The sequence below is a fragment of the Macrobrachium nipponense genome, chromosome 6 (assembly GCF_015104395.2).
Source record: "Macrobrachium nipponense isolate FS-2020 chromosome 6, ASM1510439v2, whole genome shotgun sequence".
Taxonomy (NCBI): domain Eukaryota; kingdom Metazoa; phylum Arthropoda; class Malacostraca; order Decapoda; family Palaemonidae; genus Macrobrachium; species Macrobrachium nipponense.
The window spans coordinates 5327706-5350205 of NC_061108.1; the positions used below are offsets into that span (position 1 = coordinate 5327706).

The following is a 22500-nucleotide window of genomic DNA, read 5'->3' on the forward strand; positions in this document are numbered from 1 at the left end:
AATCAATGTCACCTTTTTCAATATACCCGCCAAATCAATGTCAGCTTGTTTACAAGGCAATCATTGTCAGTTTTCTTTTTTGTATACAAGAATCAAGTTCAGCTTTTGTTATAAAGCAATCAATGTTAGTTTTTGGTATATACAACCGCAATGTCCAATTTTCGTACTTTGCAATCATGCCGCTTTTTGTAATCCACAATCAATGTTAGTGTTCGTATACCTGCAATCAGTGTCAGCTTTCGTATACCTACAATCAATATCAGCTTTTGTATACAAGCAATCAATGTCAGTTTTCGAATACTTGCGATCAAATGTCAAGCAGAGCAAAGTCACCTGACACAGTCTGCCCTGACTGGAAGCTGACTTCGCTTGGGATACACCTGACTCCACCTATACTCCATCTGCCTTAATGTTCTACACCACACACCCCACCCCTTTCCCCCTCCCCTCCCCTCTCACACACACACACACTACACACACACACACACACACACACACACCAACATCAAATATTGCCCCGACTCTCCAATAAGCTTACTCTCTCTCTCTCTCTCTCTCTCTCTCTGTTCTTCCTCTCTCTCTCTCTCTCTCTCGTCTCTCTCTCTCGAACCGAAGATGTTATCTAAGAAATTGCACGGTTAGATAGGAGTCTCTCTCTCTCTCTCTCTCTCTCTCTCTCTCTCTCTCTCTCTCTCTCTCTCTCTCTCTCTCTCTAAGAGATTGGATACTTATAAAACTGGATAGTTTGATAGAACTAACTCTCTCTCTCTCTCTCTCTCTCTCTCTCTCTCTCTCTCTCTCTCTCTCTCTAAAGAGTTGTTATTTATAGATTGCATAGTCTGATGGCAATCTCTCTCTCTCTCTCTCTCTCTCTCTCTCTCTCTCTCTCTCTCTCTCTCTCTCTCCAAAGAGCTATGTATAAGATTTTGCAGTTGGATGGAACTCTCTCTCTCTCTCTCTCTCTCTCTCTCTCTCTCTCTCTCTCGCTCTCTCTCTCCACTAATGTACCATCCCTGATTCTTCTCACATAAGCAAATCATCATCATAAAACACAGAGCCATCCTTACGCTATCCCAAACGATACTGTTTAAAATAATTCCGGTATTTTCTTTTGACCAGCGTGGAGCATCTCATTTTTCCTCCATTCGGGAGAGTTGGGTCAGCAGAGGTCGGCAGGGTCACCCCTTACAATTTAAGACCCTGCTTTCTATGGACATATTTCTCTTGTTGTTTTTTTGTTTTTTCACAGTGCTACCTTTTTCCACTTCATCTATCTGTGATTGGCCCTCTCTCTCTCCTCTCTCTCTCTCTCGTCTCAATCTCTCTCTCTCTCTCTCTCTCTCTCTCTCGTCTCTCAATCTCTCCCTCCCTCTTTGAATTCTCTTTTGACTTACATAAAATAGACCTTTTCCGATATAAAATAAATATATATATATATATTATATATTTTTATGCATGTATATGTATGGTTATATATGTATATTGTGGTTATTACAATTGTATACATATCCGGCAAAAAGGAACAAGTATAGTCTGTAGATGCGTTAAGTTTCTAACGATGCATGCGTATAGATAAATTATTTTTTATAATAAATGATATAACTATATGTATGTATATACTATATGTATATATATAAAGAATTTACAGGAGGAGAGAGAGAGAGAGAGAGAGAGAGAGAGAGAGAGAGAGACAGAGAGAGAGCAACTTTATAGTACAATTGGAGTCGTCTGAATGTCTTCGTCTCTCTCACAGAGAAGTTGTTGATCAGCGCTGTGTTATTGGCGAGCGACCGCCCCCCTCCCCCCCTCCCCCCCCCACCCCCCTTTCCCTCGCGCCCTCCCTATTTTTGGATTGTGCCCAAAAGTCTTACATATATATATATATTTCAAGGCTCCGCTTAGTTTTTACTACTTAATTTATTTCCCTCCTCGACTTCTGCTCCTTCTTCGGTAGATAACTCTGGGAGATTTATGAAAATTAGATTTACAATTTCTTTGTTTTTCATTTCTTTTTTTTTTTTTATGGTAAAAGTTCGGTGGTCGGCCCTGGCTATAATGGCTTTTTTCAGATGAGGACTTGGTCAAATAAGTCGTATATTTTTAAGTTTTCCGTAAAAGATGACTATTGTACCGGTTTTGTCTGTCCGTCAGCACTTTTTCTCTCCGCACTTTTTCTTGTCCGTCCACAGAGCTTAAAAACTACCGAGGCTAGAGGGCTGCAAATTGGTATGTTGACCATCCACCCTCCAGTCATCAATTACACCAAATTGCAACCCTCTAGCCTCAGTAGTTCTTATTTTATTCAAGCTTAAATATAGCCATAATCATGTTTCTTGCAACCCTATAAGACAGGCAACCACCGGGTCGTGGCTAAAGTATCATGGACCGCGGCTCATACAACATTATACCGAGACCATCAAAAGATGGATTTTTTTTATTTTGCTGTGTATTGATTTGTTGATATGTCTTTCTTTTGTAAGAACTGATATCTCTTCTTCCTGTATTTTTCCTTTACTTTCTGTTATGTCTCTGTAATGAATACTCAGTGACACTTAATGTAATTCTCTATTATTATTACTATTATTATTATTATTATTATTATTATTATTATTATTATTATTATTGTAGATTTTCACCAGTCTGGCTGTAATGAAAATCACGATGTGAAGGAATGAAATAATAGAAATTAAGACTGATTGAAAACGCATTATTTCTTTATTCTTCACCACACTCATTATTCTCCATTATTATTATTATCATTGATGTTGTTGTTGTTATTATTATTTATAAAAAACAAATTCATTGAGAATTTCTATTATCAGTATTGTTGAAGAACAAAGTCTTTGACGAATATAATAATTATTCTTCTTATTGTTGATTTTCACCATACCCAGCTCCCAGATTGTAATTTATTATTATTATTATTATTATTTTATTATATTATTATTTATTATTATTATTATTGACATTCACTATACCCAGCTCCCAGTTATTATATTATTATCATTATTATCATTATTATTCATTTTTTTATATTTTATTATTATTATTATTATTATTATTATTATTATTATTATTATTATTATTATTGTTGTTGTTGTTGTTGTTGTTATTGAAGCAACACCCCCCTACCCTTTCCCCCCCAACCCCCCCCCCCACCCACCACCAAAAAAAAAAAAAAAAAAAAAAAAAAAAAAAAAAAAAAAAAAAAAACTATCATCTAACCCGGTCCTCGTTCTTTCCTCCTGCAGGTGGTGAGGTTGGGGCGTCGTTGGGCTCGGCCTCGGGAGGAGAGAAGCCCTTATCGTCAGCGTGGCAGGCAGCGCTCAGCGGGGCCACCTCCATGTCGCAGGCCCAGGTACCAACGGGGGGGGCGCCCACCGACGGCACGACACAAGAGGCAGGAAGAATTCCACTGGCGCTTTTGTTGTTGTTTTTTCGAGAGAGGCTCTCTCTCTCTCTCTCTCTCTCTCTCTCTCTCTCTCTCTCTTCTTTTCCTCTTTAGATTTACCGAGTAGGTCGATTTTAGGGGAAAGGGGAATTATTATTTGTTTGGGGAATTATTATTCGTTTCCTCTTTATTCTCCCTCTTTCTCTTTCTTCTTCTTTTATTCTTCTTCTTCTTTTTCTTCTTCTTCTTCTCCTCCTCCTCTTTAGGTTTACAGATTAGGTTGATTTTAGGTGAAAAGGGGCTGATTTCTTCCCTCTTCATTCTCCCTCTTTTTCTCTTTCTCCGCCTTCTTCTTCTCCTCTTTAGGTTTACCGAGTAGGTTGATTTTAGGGGAAAGGGGAATTATTATATGTTTCCTCTTTATTCTCCCTCTTTTTCTTTTTCTTCTTCTTTCTTTTATTCTTCTTCTTCTTCTTCTTCCTTTAGATTTAAAGAGTACAGTAGTCGTTTGATAAAAGAGGAGCTTTTGTTATTTACCTAATCTTAGTATAGATAGGTTGTTCATTTAAGGGTTACCATCTTCTTCTACTTCTTCTAATTCTAGTTCTTTCTTCCCTCATTCTTCTTATAACTCCTCTTATTCCTCTTAGTCTTCCCCTCTCTTCCTCTTTAGATTTATAAAGTAGTTTTATCTTTATTAGGAGAATTGTTGTTCTCTTTTTCTCTCTTCTTATTTCTCTCTTTTTGTTCTCTTTCTTCTTTTTCTTCTTCTGCCTTTTCCTTCTCCTCCTCCTCTTCGTCTTCTTCTTCTTTTGTTTTTTCTTCTTCTTTAGGTTTATTGATTAGCTTGATTTTAGGGAATTTTTTAAAAATTCTTCTCTTAATACTTCTCCTGCTTTCTGTTCTTCTTATAACTCTCCTACTTCTTGTTATTCTTTTTATTCTCCCCCTCTTCCCTTTAGAATTATAGAGTAAAGTAGTTTTTATCTTAGGGCCCATTGTTGCTGTATACTTAATCTTGATACTGATAGGGTGTTTATTTTAGGGAATTGTACTGTTTTTTTTAATTGTCATGGTATTGATATGGTTTAGTGAATGAACTGAAAGAAATGGGGAGGGGGTGGGGGGGAATTTTTACAAAGGTTACCAGCTGGGCGTAGACGCAGTTTATAGACACCATAGGACTTCAGAGATCACAAATGAAATGAACATCAGGGGTATTTTTTTCTGTTTTTAAGGACATAAATTATTGGAAAAACTAACAAAAATCATATGAAAGTCAACAGGTTCTGCGTGTCTGTAAACTTAATAGAAAAATAACAAGAAATATTTAAAAATCAACTATTTTTATGCGAGTTTATATTTATGTATATCAGAGACACTACTCTCACAACTATTGGGAATTATCATCATTCAGAAAATGAAGGTGCAAGGAACTGTATGTAAATCTCCAGTATTTTACACTGGCCACTTTTGTAAATCAGATTATTTTACAGGATATGGGGTCATGTTTACAAGGGGAGGAGCTTTTTAAAGGGAAGATTATGTACACATAATAAAATTAGTGGATTCCCTGTCATGCACAGCTGAAGTGAATTCCATTTAATGGAAATTTATTTAGGGACAGTAGCAGTAGAAGAAAGTAAATGAGGTTAGCCCAGAAATTTAAAAGTACCCACTATCTTAAAGTAAATTTCTGCAACAAAATTGTTTTATTATATATATTCATCCATTTCTTAAAAATTACGAAAGTTGTTAATTCACTTACAAAAGACAGACAGACAGACAGTAAAAAAGGAATTTATTAACCTTAAGGACGAAACTACTCAAATTACTGTGATCAAAGGTAATGAATTTCGTAAAGACGTAATTTTAAAAATAATGAAAAATTCTTGCCATTAATTAAATTTTTTTAGATCTATGAAAAACGAACTACATACTTGAAGAATATCAGTGGAATAGAGTTTATAGGAACCTCATACTCATTAAAACTTTGAAGAATCAATTATCCATGGTCAAAAGTGAAAGTGTTTTGGTACATTCTTTCCCATTTCTAAATTTGACCTTGGCAGAGGATAGATAAAATTGACTTATTCCTTGGAGACTTCTGATTTTTAACTTATCATCTTAATTCATTTGTTTACTAACTGTCTACGTGTTGATTTCGAATACTACTTCATGTAGATCAAAATAATCATACATTTTAAAATAAACTTTGAATTAATGAGCTTTTAAATAACAAATCTTATGGGCATATACATACATATATATATATATATATATATATATATATATATATATATATATATATATTATATATATATGTGTATATATATACTATATATATGTATATATATGTATGTATGTATGTATGTATGTATGTATGTATGTATGTATATGTGTATATATATATATATATATGTATGTATGTATGTATGTAGTATGTATGTATGTGTATATATATATATATATAAACAAATTATCATTTTTTTCATAAATAATTTAATGTAATTAAGCATAATTCTTGAACATGTGCATGAATATCTCTCTCTCTCTCATGGTGTACATATCAGTAGAGAAGTATGCACACACAAGCGTCATTGGGCCGATTATGTACATCATTAGTTATATATAATACATGTAGAAGGTATACATAAACACCTTATACTACATGACCAGAATTACATAGGTATTAGATCATCGCTATTCATCGATGTAATTCTTGTTTGCCATTAATCTTGTTTCTTCACAAATTAATAGAATATCAGTGTTGTCTATCTACTTACTACCATTTTGGGAGTATTAGAGCACAGGGCAGTCTTGGATCAAGAACGTGTTTAATACGTATCTTAATTTTTACAAGAATTCTGAAGTGTGACCTGGGTAAGCTGATCAACTGGGATTTGCCAGTAACACCGTAGGGGTGGTTGTGCCTTCATTGCGCGTCAAGCGGTGCACTGTGGACGTAGTTAAAACAAAGTCAAAATCAAAATTTAAAAATTAAATAAAGATAAAACTAGATAGTAAAAAACTTCCTGAATTAGAATTAATGATAGAGTAAGCCCCTCATAACCCATGTAGGGAACAACATGCCACATATGTGGGTCAAGGTTTCTATGTCGTGACGTCTTCGTGATCAGCATATTCCTCATGACGAGACATGGATTAGTGAGAATTCATATATATATATATATATATATATATATGGTGTGTGTGTGTGTGTGTGTGTGTGTGTGTGTGTATATAATATATATATATATATATATATATATATATATATATACATATATATGTGTGTGTGTGTATGTATGTATGTATATAGCTTCCATAAGATTTCTTAAGCATTAACGTAATACTAACAATCAGAACTTTGTTTGTCATAATATGCAGAAGGAATACATTTGAGTTGATAAATCCCAGTTTGGTTAAATATCTACTGTGCCCAATATAATTAGGTGTAGATGTTCCAGCTTATAGTAGATATATCCCAGCTGGTAACCTATAAAAGAGTCAATTTATCCCTTTGAATCAACTAGTAGATGATAATATTTGCATATCTAAATGCATTATTCACATACACGGAACAATGTAGCATATTGAATAGAAATAAGTATCATGTCTTAGACTTGAAATCACCAAGCTTTGCCCAAGGATAAAATAGCCACTAGGTCACCAAGTTAGTTCTCCTTGAGTCTGTCTTTGTAAAGAGGATTCACAGAGGTAGAGAGGAAGACAGCATTGAAAAGTAATGTTTGCACTTCAACTGGGAGTATTGTTAATGTTGCAGAGGTCAGGTGTTATGGTAAGACACGACGCAGTATATACTCTGTCGCATTTTCCTTTCTCTCTTTATTTTAGACATTTATTTTACTAAGAGCCTCGAGGATTACCTGTTCGATGGACACTTCCTCCTCTTCCTCCTCATCCTCATCCTCTTCATCATCTCCTTCTTCTTGTGTCGAGAATTCAAGACTTAGCGTCTCAAATTCTGGTGTGAATTTTCTTTTCAACATCGTTCAGATTCGGTTACCTTGCGAGGTTCTCACAGATGTTAATTTTCTATATTATTCATGTAGTCAACAACCGTCAAAAATCATTTCAAAACGCTGGGAAACAGTGAATGAAAACGTAATTTATAATAACGGTTATAACCTGATTCCTCCAATGATTTAAAAAAAAAAACAACATACTCCAGAGTTTTTTCTCAAAATGAGGTATCCACGATGGACGGTAATTCTCGAGGCATTTTTATTATCTTGCTCTTTGTGACGTCATAATGGCAGTTTCTGAATTGGTGTTTAGATGATTTAGTCAAAAGCCTTGCTGAAATATCTTCCTTATGCACTATCTCTTCGCATTCTTCCTTTCTCCCCCTTTTTTTCATTATTTTAATTTTGCGCATACGTAGATCGCAGACGTTAAGTTCTCAAACAGCGGACGGAATGGTGCCTACCCAGTCAAAGGAATTCATTTTTGCATTTCATGTCGACGAATTCATTTTTCGAGATTTTAATCGTTATAAACGTCACATTTTTACATACTGTCAGGTTTTTATACCTTCAGATTACATATTTTTTAGTCTACGATTTTATACAGATTTTTTTCGCATAGTAGAGACCTCACTTGATTTGAAAGATGTCTGCTGTCTGAGACTTTTGATATATATATTTTTTTCTCTCTAGGAAATCTCTCGTAGTTGATATTTTATTTTTATTTTTAACTCTTTTATCAGCATGCGATATATCTTACCAGTCATCACCTTCATTGACTCTCAACTTTACACAAGTCAGAGGAAAAATATATAATGATAATAACCCACCATTTCTCTTTTTTGTATCTTGTGTCAGCAATGTGTCTTCATATCTGGACAAGCCCCTTAATATTTATTTCACCCCAAGTCAACAAAATGAGACAATATACGCAACTCAGCCCCTCCACATTTTTATTTCGTATATTTTTACTCGTCCAATTTTGCACTCTTCACAAAAGAAGGTGGTCCTGTGTTCATTTTCTGTATGATACAGTAGAACATTTTGTACTTTATTTTTTTTATTTTTCATATTTGTGCTCTTAGCTTGTCTTGTAGTTGGCTACTCTGTGTGTAGAGATAGAACAGTGGAATCGCCTCGTCCTTGTATTGTATTTTTGCACAAATATAATTGCCCACATTTTTTGCAACATGTATGTATATGTATACGTACATGCATATACATATATATACATACCATGTTGATATGCAATTATTAATGGTATTGGTACACTGTACGGTAGATCATTCTATGCCATTTTTTTTGTAACAGTATTGGTTTTTTATTTTTAACTGAGGATATATATATAAAAGCTTTGGATATATTCATTTTCTTGACTAACAAGATGATTTTGTAGTATTTTTTTTTTGAAAGAGCTGAGTAATATTAGAGACGAAGTCAATTACGTCGAAACCTTTTTACGGGAAAAAAGAAACAGCCACTTTCTTCTTAACACCACCACTTCCTTTGTTGATCGTTAGAGAGCTTCACACTTCTACCCGACTTTATTATTATTATTATTATCATTATCATTATTACTATTAGTATTATTATCTTACACATGCAAGGCTTCATTCAAAAGGGCTTCTGATTAGGTTTCTGAAGATTATTTTTTTTTTTTTGACAAGGCTATTATTGAGAGGTGTCACTTAAATTAGGCAAAATTTTTCAAATTTGATGTGAATTTGTACTAATGTGTTTTTTCTGTTTCCCTTTTTTTTCCTCTCTTATTTTGTTGATATTCCATCCCGTTCCTTGACCCCATATACCTGTGGGTCATTGACCCCTCTGCCCACTGATACCAATTCCTCCCTACCTGCCCAATTTAATCCTGTGCCCTATTTTCATTGCCCTATTTAATCTCTCTTACATTGTCTAATTTCCCACCGTTAATCGATTCCTTTCAAATTGTCTTCGTATTTTGGTTATTTATCCTATGCCCATTTGCCTCATTTATTCTGTCTGTTCTTCTGTCTGTCGTTTATTTCCATAACAATTTATCCTTTCCTCAAATGATTCTCTCTTCTTTACTCTTTGTTCCACTGTGTCCTACCACTTTTACTTTTTTTTTTTCATTTTTTTTTTTAATGCCATGTCCTTATATTCCGCCCTTCGCAACCTTATTATTCAACCCTCTCCCTTTAACCCCCTCCTCCCCCCCTCCCGCTCACCCCCCCATAACCCCACCCCCCACCCCCGGACGTCCTTCCTCCTTTGATCCTCCTGCTGACGGACGGACGGACATGCCCTGACGTCCTTGTTATTCCGCCCCCCTTCCCAAACCCTTATTATTCCCCTCCTCCCTTTACCCTTTACCCCCACCCCCGACGTCCTTCTTCCTTTATTCTTCCCGCGGGCGGACGGACGGACGTATTACACCACTACCACCGCCGCAGGGTCGGAAGAGGCCTCCGCCCCGTAGGCCCGTTGGCAAGCCCCCAGAAAACCGACCCGTCAGAGCGCTCTTTTGCCTCGGTCTCAAGAATCCTCTCAGGAAAGTCTGCATCGACGTCGTGGAATGGAAGTATCCTTTTTGGTTTGGGTTTGGTTTCGGGCGGGACCCTGGAGACCTATTCAATTATTCATTCACTCATTCTCATCTCGTAGCGTTGGTCATTTTTTGTGTGTGAATCACTCGCATTCTTGCGTATTCTATCTTGTATTCATCACTTGTATCCTTGTATTCTATCTTCTATGAATCACTTGCATTCTTGTATTCTAGCATTAATGGCTAATTCTTGCATTGGAGCGTTAATCATATTTTTATTAATCACTTGCAATCTTGTATTCCAGCATTAATAACTATATCTTGTATTGTGGCATTAATCGTTCGATTGGTGTCATCTTGTGTTGGACACTTCACTCTTGTATTCTAGCCTTAATCATCTGACATTAATCACTTAATTCTTGCCATATTTTTATTAATCATTTCTTTCTTGTAGCGTTAATCGCACGATTCTTGTCACCCTGTATTACTCACTTCCATTTTGTCATCATGTGTTAATCCCTTCATTCTTGTCATATTGTCTTAATCACTCAATTCTAGCCATTCTTGTATTTTAGCGTAAATCCCTCGGTAATTCTATTGTAGCACTAATCGTCTAATTCTTGTATTGTAAGTTAATCCCTCAATTCTTCTATTGTAGCACTAATCGACTAATTCTCATATTGTAGCATTAATCTCATTTCTTGCAATCTTGTATCTAACCATCAATCCTTGCAATCTTGCATAAACCCCTTCATATTATTATGTTAATTATTTTGTATAAATATAATGTACTCAAAGCAAGAGGCGTAATGTTATAGAATTGAATTACAATTATTTATTTTAAATGAATTACAATGATTCATTTTAAGTCTAGTATCATCATCTCGTGTGTAGTATGGTCTGTACGGTAGCTGTCATTACAGGTAAGTTATTTAATATTTTATGATAAAGTGTATCTGTGAAAATTATTATTTTACTTTTTATTATTATCATCAACGTTATTATACGTAAGTTGTGACAGAGCATATTATTTTATGCCTTTCAAATTTAGATATGTTTGGATCTATTTATTGAATCCCAGTGTGAATATCCTTGCTAGGGTGTTGTTTCATTATGCATTATTTAGTTCATTCATCATGAATGACCAGGGTATGATGGGCATAATCATCATGCTTGAAGGTTTATAAGAAAGGTCATTTTAGGCATTTCCAAAGTAAAGTTATGAATGTTTTTAGGGGTATTTGTGGTTCAGTGTTTTTGAGTATAGAAATGTATTGCGAAAATCTTTGGAAACACATACATATGTATATATATATATATTAAATATTTATATATATATATATCTATATATATATAGATATATATAGTATATATATATATATATATATATATATATATATATATATATATATATATATATATATATATATATATAACTGAATCACGAAAGTTAGGAACGTGATAAATCCATAAATAAAGATATATGCCACGAAGGAAAAATAAAAAAAAAGTAAGTCTCATCCTCACCTGAGGAGAAATTCCTCCTCAAAAAAGGGGGGGGGGGCCAGATGGATGGGGGGCGAGAGGGGTGGGGGGGAGGGAGGGGTTCAAAAATCCCTTGGTTGGGGACCTAACAAAAACATCGTCCTCAAACCATCTGTGGCCAAAGTGACGGCGACAAACAAAACTTTTTCTCTCTCCGGGGGAAGAAATGCCTTTGAATGCTAACAAGCGCTGCTCGACCAGGAATTTGAAATGATACGAGGAGTCGAATTCCTGCCTGATGGTTGGAATGTTGGTTGTCGTCGTGTTCCGCGCCCCCCCCCCCCCCTCCCCCACCCCTCCTTTTTTTCGGGTTGGGTGTGAGTGGCGCGCCGTTTGAAGTGTCTAATTATTATTATTTTATTATTATTATTGATTATTATTATTATTATTATATTCAGATGATGAACCCTATTCATATGGGACACGCCCACCGAAGGGGCCATTGACTTGAAATTCAATTATTGAATAAATAAATACATATAAATAAATAAATATGAATAATGATAATTGAATCATTCAAGCCAGATTTCGTCTCCTAGAACTATACCTTCATTGCTACCAGGAACAATGATAAATTAATGTAGTTCTGTGCTTTTAAAGTTCCAAGGGCCCACGGCTCAATTATTAGTTGTAAAAATAAAAAATGGACATAGTTCTGCAGTACTCCCAAAACTCTTTTAGCTTGTCTTACGCAGAAAGGACCCACCAACCGCTCAATAATAATATTGTTGGCCTTGAAATGATTTTTGAGACCCTGTGAAATGGTTGTTGCCGTATAATTAATTAATAATGACGGGCTGCCTGTCCATTTTGTAGCTTTAAATGACCAGAGTACATTGCTACGAGAAAGCATTATACATATTCCATACTATTCTCCCAGGTAATTAGTCCCACACAGAGGACGCGTCTATGATTTCACGATGCTTACGTTGTTTGGAAAGGAAGACTGTCCATTCTTGCTTAGTTTTATGTATTTTTTATTTATTAATTTATTTATTGATATATTTATTTAATTTACTGTGCATCAGCAACATTGCGTATCTCCGTGTCAACCGTTTTTGGTTTGCTATCATGTTGCAGACTGCATCTAGTTCTCATGTCACCTTGTCGACTCTCTCTCTCTCTCTCTCTCTCTCTCTCTCTCTCTCTCTCTCTCTCTCTTTACTAGTCTCCCCGTCTTCACTACTCTCGTTTCTACCCTAACCAGCTGATGGTTACCATAGTAACGGAGAGTGTGCGTGCGTGATGCAAACTCTCTCGCGAGTGACTGGATAGTGGGAGGAGCCCCACTCTCTCTCTCTCTCTCTCTCTCTCTCTCTCTGTAAGGGTCGTACTTGTAGGAAGATATCGATAAGGTTTACGATGATAACCTTAAAAGTTTAGTCTTTTTCGGAATATCTTCTCAAACACATATACGTACGTTTTCGACAATGTTGACACAAACCAGGCCTTGGCAGGCTATTGAAACATTTAGTAGAAGAAATGCTTCTTTGATAACGTCGGTGGTTGCAAAGGTGGTAATTTACGTGAATTTACCTCCTAAAAAAATAATCCTCTTAGGTCAAACCAAAGCTTGATTTCTTGTTCTATGGAAATATTGGAGAATTCGGCGAAAGATGAGCCGCTATATTTTATCGTAGGAACGGATGTATAAAGTAGGTTCGTCTGTCTGTTCTGCATCATTCTCGTGGGTTCGAATACCAAATGGTGAGAGAGAGAGAGAGAGAGAGAGAGAGAGAGAGAGAGAGAGAGAGAGAGAGAGAGAGAGAGAGAGAGAGAGAGAGAGAGAGAACAAAAAATTATGTTCATCCAATAATATTTTGTCATCGATACCATGACTGCTGTATGATATGATATATATATATATGGTATGATAGAGAGAGAGAGAGAGAGAGAGAGAGAGAGAGAGAGAGAGAGAGAGAGAGAAAGAGTGTGTATTCATCCAATAATGTTCTACACCACCGATACTATGAGTGCTCTATGAGAGAGAGAGAGAGAGAGAGAGAGAGAGAGATTTAAGATTTCGATTTCACGATGAAAAGTCTAGTCACATCTGTCAGATCTGCGCCAAAAAAAAAAAAATCATAAAGACCAGAAAAAATTAAAATTATAAATACTAGATGAAGATAAAGCAAATACCACAGGCTCCCCTTCTTCATACGATTACGTGAGAATTAATAAAAAAAAAGTTTAATTGGTAAATGTGGGCTCGTATGTCCATAGCTGAAGAGGGAGTGATGACTGCTTGGAGCCGGGCTAGCATATAAAGCTGAAGGTCTCTAAGAAGGGAATACATAACAGAAACTTACCGGACTTTGATGGGCTCTCTCTCTCTCTCTCTCTTCATCTCATCATCATCATATTATATATCATATCATAGAGAAGCCATATCGATAGTTGTAGAACAATATTGGATGATGAATACTTTTTACTCTCTCTCTCTCTCTCTCTCTCTCTCTCTCTCACATATCATAGAGCAGTCATAGTATCGATGATGTAGAATATTATTGAATGAACACTCTCTATCTCTCCCTCTCTCTCTCTCATATCATATAATATGTCATATCATAGAGCAGTCATGGTATTGATGATAAAATATGGCTGAATAATTTTTGTGCTCTCTCTCTCTCTATCTAAAAGACGTTTCTTCTTCAAAGTGAAATATGTAATTGGAAATACAAGAAATTTATTACTGCCCCAAAACATTTTCCCTTGTATTTTATTTACATTTTAACTGTTATTTATTGATTTTTTAAATGTTTTTTCTGATAACTAATTTCTTTTCTGTATTTCGTATTACTTTCTGTTACTGAATATGAATACGAGAAGCAATGAGAGGGCCTCAAGCACATTGTGGAAGATGTTCTTCACGGAGATGAATATTGAACTTAAGGAGGACATTCATCGTTCACTGAGGAGGAAGTCAAAGGCTGCCGAGTTCCCCCAACTCGTCCGCCAAAGAACTGTCACTGGCTACAGCCAGGACCAGTTCAAGGAACGGACAAATTCTCCTGGTGAGAGTGAAAAGAGAAACTTCCCGGAGGTAGGGGAACAAGCTCTCAGTTTGAGAGCCAACAGCAGTTTGGAGGCTGGAGGACGAGCTCTCACCTTGAGAGCCAACAGCTGTTTGGTGGCTGGAGGATGAAACTCTCAGTTTGAGAGCCAACAGCTATTCAGAGAGACAGAAGGCCACCAGAAGGCGATCAGAGGGCTACCAGAGGATATGCAGTAGGAATAATCTAGAAGACCGGCTGTGCACAAAGAGGGAACTCTGTCTCTTCAAGTATGCTCTGTCCCTTGATGAAGACTTCTATTAGTTAAATAGAAGATCTCTGTCAAAGCGGTCAAATAGTCAGATATCCAGAGCTATATTCTTGCAGATATCTTCCTTCTGGTCATTCTGTTGGAATAATCTAGAAGACTGGCTGTGCAGAAAGAGGGAAGTCTGTTTCTTCAAGTATGCTCTGTCCGTTGATGAAGACTTCTATTAGTCTAATGGAAGATCTTTGTCAAAGCGGGCAAATAGTCGGATATCTATAGCTATATTCTTGCAGATATCTTCCTTCTGGTCATTCTGTTGGAATAATCTAGAAGACTGGCTGTGCAGAAAGAGGGAACTCTGTTTCTTCAAGTATGCTCTGTCCCTTGATGAAGACTTCTATTAGTCTAATGGAAGATCTTTGTCAAAGCGGGCAAATAGTCGGGTATCTAGATCTATTCTTATAGATGTCTTCTCTCTGTTAATTCTACTGGAATAATCTAGACGATCTTGTCTGCTTCTGGTGGTAGGATGCAGTGATCTTGCGGAAGAACTTTCCCGGCTAGAGTCAATGACTGTCGAGTCTCCCCCAACTCGACAGGCCAGGGGAAAACTACTTCAAACCTAGCTAGAGCCACCACCTATTCGGTAGACAGACGAACTCTCCTGGTGAAAAGTCAATGGCTGGCGAGATCCCCCCATCTCGGCAGGCAGATGAACTTTCCCGAGAAAGTCAACGGCTGTTTGACGGGCAGGTGGATGAGCTCTCAGAGTCATCAGGCTGGGATCTTCCAAACTACCTCGGCAGATGCATAGGTCGATTCCATCTTTTGAATGTTGATATTATTACAATTTACCTAAATAGAAATAAATGTTATATGTTCATTTAGAGACAAATATATATATATATTATATATATATATATATATATATAATATATATATATATATATATATTATATATATATATATATATATATATATATTATTATATATTATATATACGTATATATATTATATATACGTATATATATATATATATATATATATATATATATATATATATATATAAATATACATATATACATACATACATACACACATACATACATTCATATATTATATATAGAGCAGCAATTCTTCTCAAAAGAAGTTCGCGAATTGCACTTACTAATATATAGAAGAAAGTAATTGTTATTACCTATTAATATATATAATATATTAATATATTATATATATATATATAATATATATATATATATATATCTATATATATATAACATACATACATACATACACACATACATACATTCATATATATCATCATATATTTATTTATAAAAAGAGCAGCAATTTCTTTCTTCAAAACAAAAGAAGTTTCGCGAATTGCACTTACTAATATATAGAAGAAAGTAATTGTTATCACCTATTAACTGAAAAAAAATGGCACCATTTTGTTGAATTTCTCGACGTAAACCTAACTCAGAGCTCTTAGGTTTCTTACCTTTATAGTTATTTTTATTACAATTTTCTAAAACAAAAGTGTCGTGAAAGCAATTCTGGTTCTTGAACTTGTGCTTTGGCAAACTTGTGGAACAAAGCTTGATGTTGACGGATGATTCATAATACAATATGTACGAAAAAAATAATATTTTGTGTTTTGGCTTCATGGTCCAAAAAAAAGAATCCCTATTTTTTTGGTAATTGGCATTAGTATGTTTTGGACAATTAGACCAACTTGTGAAATAGTGGTATACAGTGTTAAAGTTATGTTCCTTTTGGTCACATTCTTATTCGTACATAACCTTGAAACGCAGGTGTTTGATGTGGCCAGTATTGATAGATTTCTCTCTCTCTCTCTCTCTCTCTCTTCTGAATTATATATATATATATATATATATATATATATATATATATATATATATATATATATATATAATTTATATCACTAGCACGTGATTCATTTGCCACACATATCACAGGTGAAAAATAAGAGACGGGGCGTAGGTCCTGACCGGTTTTACTTTATTTCCAGGCCATTGAGATATATATATATTATATATATATATATATATATATATATATATATATATATAATCTTGATTCTTAGCTACTATAGACTGTGCCCTTAGTATGGAATAATATTATACTCCCTTTCTCGACTTTCTAATACACATTGTTGCCATGAAAATTGTTACCGTGTTGAACAATGAGATTTTATTATATTTATAAATGACAAGGATAAATTCATAACAGCTGACAGAACGCGTCGAAACTGGAGATTTACCAAAAAAAAAAAAAAAAAAAGATAAAAGAAACATATACGCATCGCTTGATGTAGTACAGAGCGAATTATAGCTTCGGGATTAATTTCGGACCCGGGGGGCTAATCTCCCCAACTCCGGGGGCAACATTCTGCTGCAATTGCTCGTAGAAGGATGGTGAGCGAGGTTGGCTGAGCCGCCACCATCTTGCGCCTGCGAATCAGGCTTGACATTTTGCGTTTAAGTGTCACAGCACCTTTGTTTAACATTTCCGACACCTCTGCCTCTGCAATCTATTTTGCTATTAAAACCACCAGCTACGACCGTTTGCGTTTCAGTTGCTCGCCAGATGCAGTAGAGTGAGGGTGCGTCCCATGTCTCCGTAAAGCGTTGCCAGATGCATGATAACTGTCTAGCTTTAACCCTAAATAAAATGAATCGGGTGATTGCGCTATTGTCCTGGGAGGTATTTCAGTGATTGCGTCGCTGTCCTGGAAGGTATCTCGGGTTATTGCGTCGTTGTCTTGTGAGGTACCTCTGGTGATTGTGTCGTTGCTTGGTTGTCGTGGGAGGTATCTTGGGTGATTGCGTCGCTCTCTTGGGAGGTATTACGGGTGATTGCCTCGTTGTCCTAGGAGGTATCTCGGGTGATTGCTCCATTGTCCTTGGAGGTATCTCGGGTGATTGCACAATTATTCTGGGAGGTATCTCGGGTGATTGCGTCGCTGTCCTGGGAGGTATCTCGAGTGATTGCTTCGTTGTCCTGAGAAGTATCTTGGGTGATTGCGTCGCTGTCCTGAGAGGTATCTCGGGTTATTGCGCCATTGTCCTGGGAGGTATCTCAGGTGATTGCACTATTGTTCTGGGAGGTATCTAGGGTGATTGCGTTGTTGTCCTTGGAGGTATCTCGGGTGATTGCGCCGTTGTCCTGGGAGGTATCTCGGGTGATTGCACTATTGTTATGGGAGGTATCTCGGGTGATAGCATCGCTGTATTGGGTGGTATCTCGGGTGATTGCGTCGTTGTCTTAGTGATTGCTCGTTGTCCTAGGAGGTACCTTGGGTGATTGTGCCATTGCCCTAGGAGGTACCTCGGGTGATTGCACCGTTGTCCTGTGAGGTACCTCGGGTGATTGCGTCGTTGTCTTAGGATGTATCTAGGGTGATTCCCTTTGTTGTACTGGGACAATAATCCTTTGACTCTAAAAATCAAGACTTTACAAAGCATAGGCAACTTTTAACGTTATTAAAGTTAGTGGAAGAATTGCCTTGATGATGTTATTGGTTGAAACAATGAATCCACCTTATTTCATTGAAGTAGTAGATTCGGTTAAAAGGGTCAACCTCGGCCGTCTTGGATGTTATGTTGCATGATCTGTGTGACGCAAAGGGATAGGATCTGTAAGTCTGTAATTACTGTTGGGGGTAACGGTAGACTGATTACGGGATATTCTCTCTCTCTCTCTCTCTCTCTCTCTCTCTCTCTCCTCTCTCTCCGAGGAATGACCGTTAACCAAAGACTATTATCTTGCGCCGTCATGCATGAAATCAGGTCAGGAAAGATTGAATCACAAGTCTCGGCAGCCAAATACCACCACACAAAACGAATGATACTTTTGCAGGGGTAGGACAACTTCATTTGCTTACGTCAATTTTTGGGGGGTCAGAGGGACGGATTAAATTCCTCCTTCCGTCATAGGTCGCACCCGTTGTGCTTCGACAGTTCTCTTGAGAGAGAGAGAGAGAGAGAGAGAGAGAGAGCCAGGCCTGGTTTTTCAATGAATATCAGGTAATAAGAAAATGACGTTGATATGCTGCTTGTAAGAACGATCAAGTTGCAGGTCATACTTTATTAGATGGGTTAATTTTATGGGGCTATTTGTTTTGGCAGTCCTGTGATCGTAAGAGAGGGAACGGGGGGAGGGGTGTGTGGTCTCGTTGGGACTCCGCATAACTGACATTAATCTGTCTAGGTTGTCATGGGGAGAGAGAGAGAGAGAGAGAGAGAGAGAGTATATTGTTGTTTCACCTACAGATGTAAGATTATTCAGTTTTTTCATAAGGTTTACAAAGTAGTCCTCTGACATAGTATATCTTGACTTTAAATCTTGTTTACATTTTGGTTTTCAATTCCCAAAACTGGTTTAAATTTCGGCTCCTAATTCCTAAAATTGGTTTAGATTCCGGTTCTTGATTCCTAAAACTGGTTTAGATTCCAGTTCTTGATTCCTAAAACTGTTTAGATTCCGGTTTTTAATTCCTAAAACTGGTTTAGATTCTAGTTCTTGATTCCTAAAACTGATTTAGATTCCCGTTCTTAATTCCTAAAACTGGATTAGATTCCGGTTCTTAATTCCTAAAATTGATTTAGATTCTGGTTCTTAATTCCTAAATCTGTTTTAGATTTCGGTTCTTAATTCCTAAAACTGGTTTAGATTCCGGTTCTTGATTCCTAAAACTAGTTTAGATTTCGGTTCTTAATTCCTAAAACTGGTATAGATTTCGGTTGTTCCTAATTCTTAAAAGTGGTTTGGATTCCGGTTCTTAATTCCTAAAACTGGTTTAGATTCTGGGTCTTGATTCCTAAAATGGTTTAGATTCCGGTTCTTAATTCCTAAAACTGGTTTAGATTCTGGTTCTTGATTCCTAAAACTGGTTTAGATTCCGGTTCTAAATTCCTAAAACTAGGTTTAGATTCCGGTTCTTAATTCCTAAATCTGGTTTAGATTTCAGTTCTTAATTCCTAAAACTGGTTTAAGTTCCGGTTCTTGATTCCGAAAACTTGTAGATTCCGGGTCTTAATCCCTAAAACTGGTTTAGATTTTGGTTCTTGATTCCTAAAACTGGTTTAGATTCCGGTTCTTGATTCCTAAAACTAGTTTAGATTTCGGTTCTTAATTCCTAAAACTGGTATAGATTTCGGTTATTCCTAATTCTTAAAAGTGGTTTGGATTCCGGTTCTTAATTCCTAAAACTGGGTATAAATTTCGGTTCCTAATATGTAAATCTGGTTTAGATTCCCACCGTCCTTAATATCTACAAATGGGTAAGATTTCTCCTGTTCCTGCTAATGGGATTCCTTGCCCACACCCTAAATTGGGCCTGGTGTACTACAAAGCAATTATGATGCATCAAATTGGCCCTTGGTTACGTTGCAGATGACGGATTTTTATATGATTCTTAAAAGTAGGAAAAAAGAATGACTTTTTTCTAGGGTCTTTCCACGGAGCAATTTTGAATCTGCTGTTTACTGAAAATAACAAACATCTTGACTTCCATCCTAGACAGCTGACAGTACCGAGAGCTCCTGGTGGAACGTTTTGGATCAAACCAAAAATGATGATGAGACTGAATGCAGAAAAAGGAAAATTTTCAGTTAATTGGGGTGTTATATATATATATATATATATATATATATATATATAGTATATATATATATATATAATATATATATATATATATATATTGTATAAATGTTAGTGAGGACATGAGGGTGTGTTTCTGTACTTGTGTCCATGCACGTCTGTGTGTGTGCATATTTGCTTGTTATGAGAGAGAGAGAGAGAGAGAGACTCATGCATCTGCGTATGTAGCGCGCACGAGCGCACGCGCGGACCATAATACGCCTACACTTCTGGTCGTTGCTACATTCACTGGACGACTTGTTTCCTACGGAACATATTACGTTTTCTCCTCTCCGAAAGTTGTCCCTTACGCTGGGTGCTTACTTCTACTCTTTCTCCTCTTTAGAAAATGTTCCTTTCTCTCTTTTTTTTTTTCCCCTCCTCCTCCTCCTCCGTCCATCCCTCCCTTACCCCATTCTCCATCCGGTGTACAATAACGGTAGACGTTAAAGCGTATATGCCGCTCTCAAAACCCTTTTACTGTGGGCCAACCCCCTGGCCCCCACCCCCCACACACTCCTCTCTCTCTCTCTCTCTCTCTCTCTCTCTCTCTCTCTTTCCCAGTTTAAGGTAAGGCAGTGATGTTCTCGGTAGAAGGTCTTTATGTTTGAAAATTAGGACATGTATAAATTATTACTCTCTCACTGTCTCAGTCTCTCTCTTTCTCCCTCCCTCTCTATCTCTCTTTATCTCCCCCTCTCTTTTTCCCTTGCGTGCATGCCTGCGTGCGTGTATGGTATATGCATACGCCTGCACGCTCCATGGCACTTTGGTGCTTATTTGCTCTGTCCAATGGAAAGAAAAGTTCTCTCGAGTTTTGAGGTATTTGACCTGGACGTTTGAATGACTACAGCATCCATAGGACATGTAGAGGCTTTAGAATACTCGGAGAACCGAGAAGGGGAGAATGGTGGTCTTAGGTTCACGAGAGGAACATTTAGAGTAAAGTGACAGCATTATGAGAGCGCTGTCGTAGGAGAAATCTGATTGAAGAAGAAAGCTAACAGTTGATAAGTGGGATTCAGCATTACAAGCAGAACGTGTATGTTTCTGTACAATCGGCTTCGACAGTGTATGTTTCGCTTAATCGAGGAGTAAGCCTCAAACTACTTTGTTTTTGTTGTTATTTGTTGCTATTGTTCTTGTTGATGCGTTTAGGAAAGGCCTGCGGATAAGCCTGAAAACGTCTGAAATGGCATTTCGCGATGAGTTAATGATACAGAAATTTTAGAATAAGATGTTTATGATTTATTTATTGGAATGAAAATGTAAAAAATGAATAATGTGCACGTTAAACAATACAGAACAATTATTATTTCTAATAAAATACAGCGTATTTTTTTTAATTTTCGTTGGTGAAACTACGCTCTATTTGGCTGTAGATTTTAACCCGCGCCCGGTATAAGCTGGAGGTCGGATAACACCTTGTTTTTGTTTCAGAAATTCGTTAAGTACTGAACTGTGAAATAGTGGAATAAAGGTGAATAAAACGTCAATAATAATTAGAGAAAATAATTCGTCCAGAGAGCAAGTAACCACGTTGGTAGTTATTCCAAACCTTTTGGTATTTTAGTATTTAGTTCCCTCAGGTTCTACAGTTCTACAAATTTCCCAAATTCTACAGTTTTACAGTTTTCCCAAGTCTTACAGTTTCCCAAGTTCTACAGTTCTACAATTTTCCCAAATGCTACAGTTTCCCCAAGTTCTTACAGTTTCCCAAAGTTTCTACAGTTCTACAAATTTGCCCAAATTCTACAGTTTTTCCTAAGTCTGTACAGTTTTCCCAAGTTTTGTCCCGTAAACAGTTCACAGATATTCCCAAGTTCTACAGTTCTACAATTTTCCCAAATGCTACAGTTTCCCCAAGCTCTGCCGTGTACAGCTAAAAAGTCACCATCGGTCAAACCGGTTTTCAGAGCGTGCAATTTAAATCGCAAAAAAAAAAAAGTAGGGATCATTCCTCTCGTGGCAGGAATCACCCCGGAATCCCTGAAATGGAGCATTAGCTATCCCCTGGAGAAATCAAGAAAACAACCTATACGTCCTTCCCACCCAAGGACGGACGTTTTTTTTTTTTTTTTTTTTTTTTTTTTTTTTTTTTTTTTTTTTTTTGGCTCGGATTT

The 22500-nt window shown here is 36.7% G+C and overlaps 1 protein-coding gene across 50 annotated transcripts in view; it reads left to right on the plus strand.

Moving 5' to 3' along the window:
- The window catches only part of LOC135216414 (muscle calcium channel subunit alpha-1-like), an 821008-nt gene that overhangs the window by 602074 nt on the left and 196434 nt on the right, over positions 1–22500 (plus strand). For 46 of the 50 annotated variants that reach the window (XR_010314879.1, XR_010314880.1, XR_010314881.1 and 43 more), the window contains 2 exons: positions 3252–3400; positions 9816–9943. Coding sequence is in view for 47 of the 50 variants with exons in the window: in XM_064251728.1 (XP_064107798.1) it covers positions 3252–3400; positions 9816–9943 (277 nt within the window). In the remaining 3 variants the exon portion in view is untranslated. The remainder of the gene's footprint in view (positions 1–3251; positions 3401–9815; positions 9944–22500) is intronic. The other 4 variants (XM_064251747.1, XM_064251748.1, XM_064251719.1 and 1 more) reach the window with 1 other exon arrangement.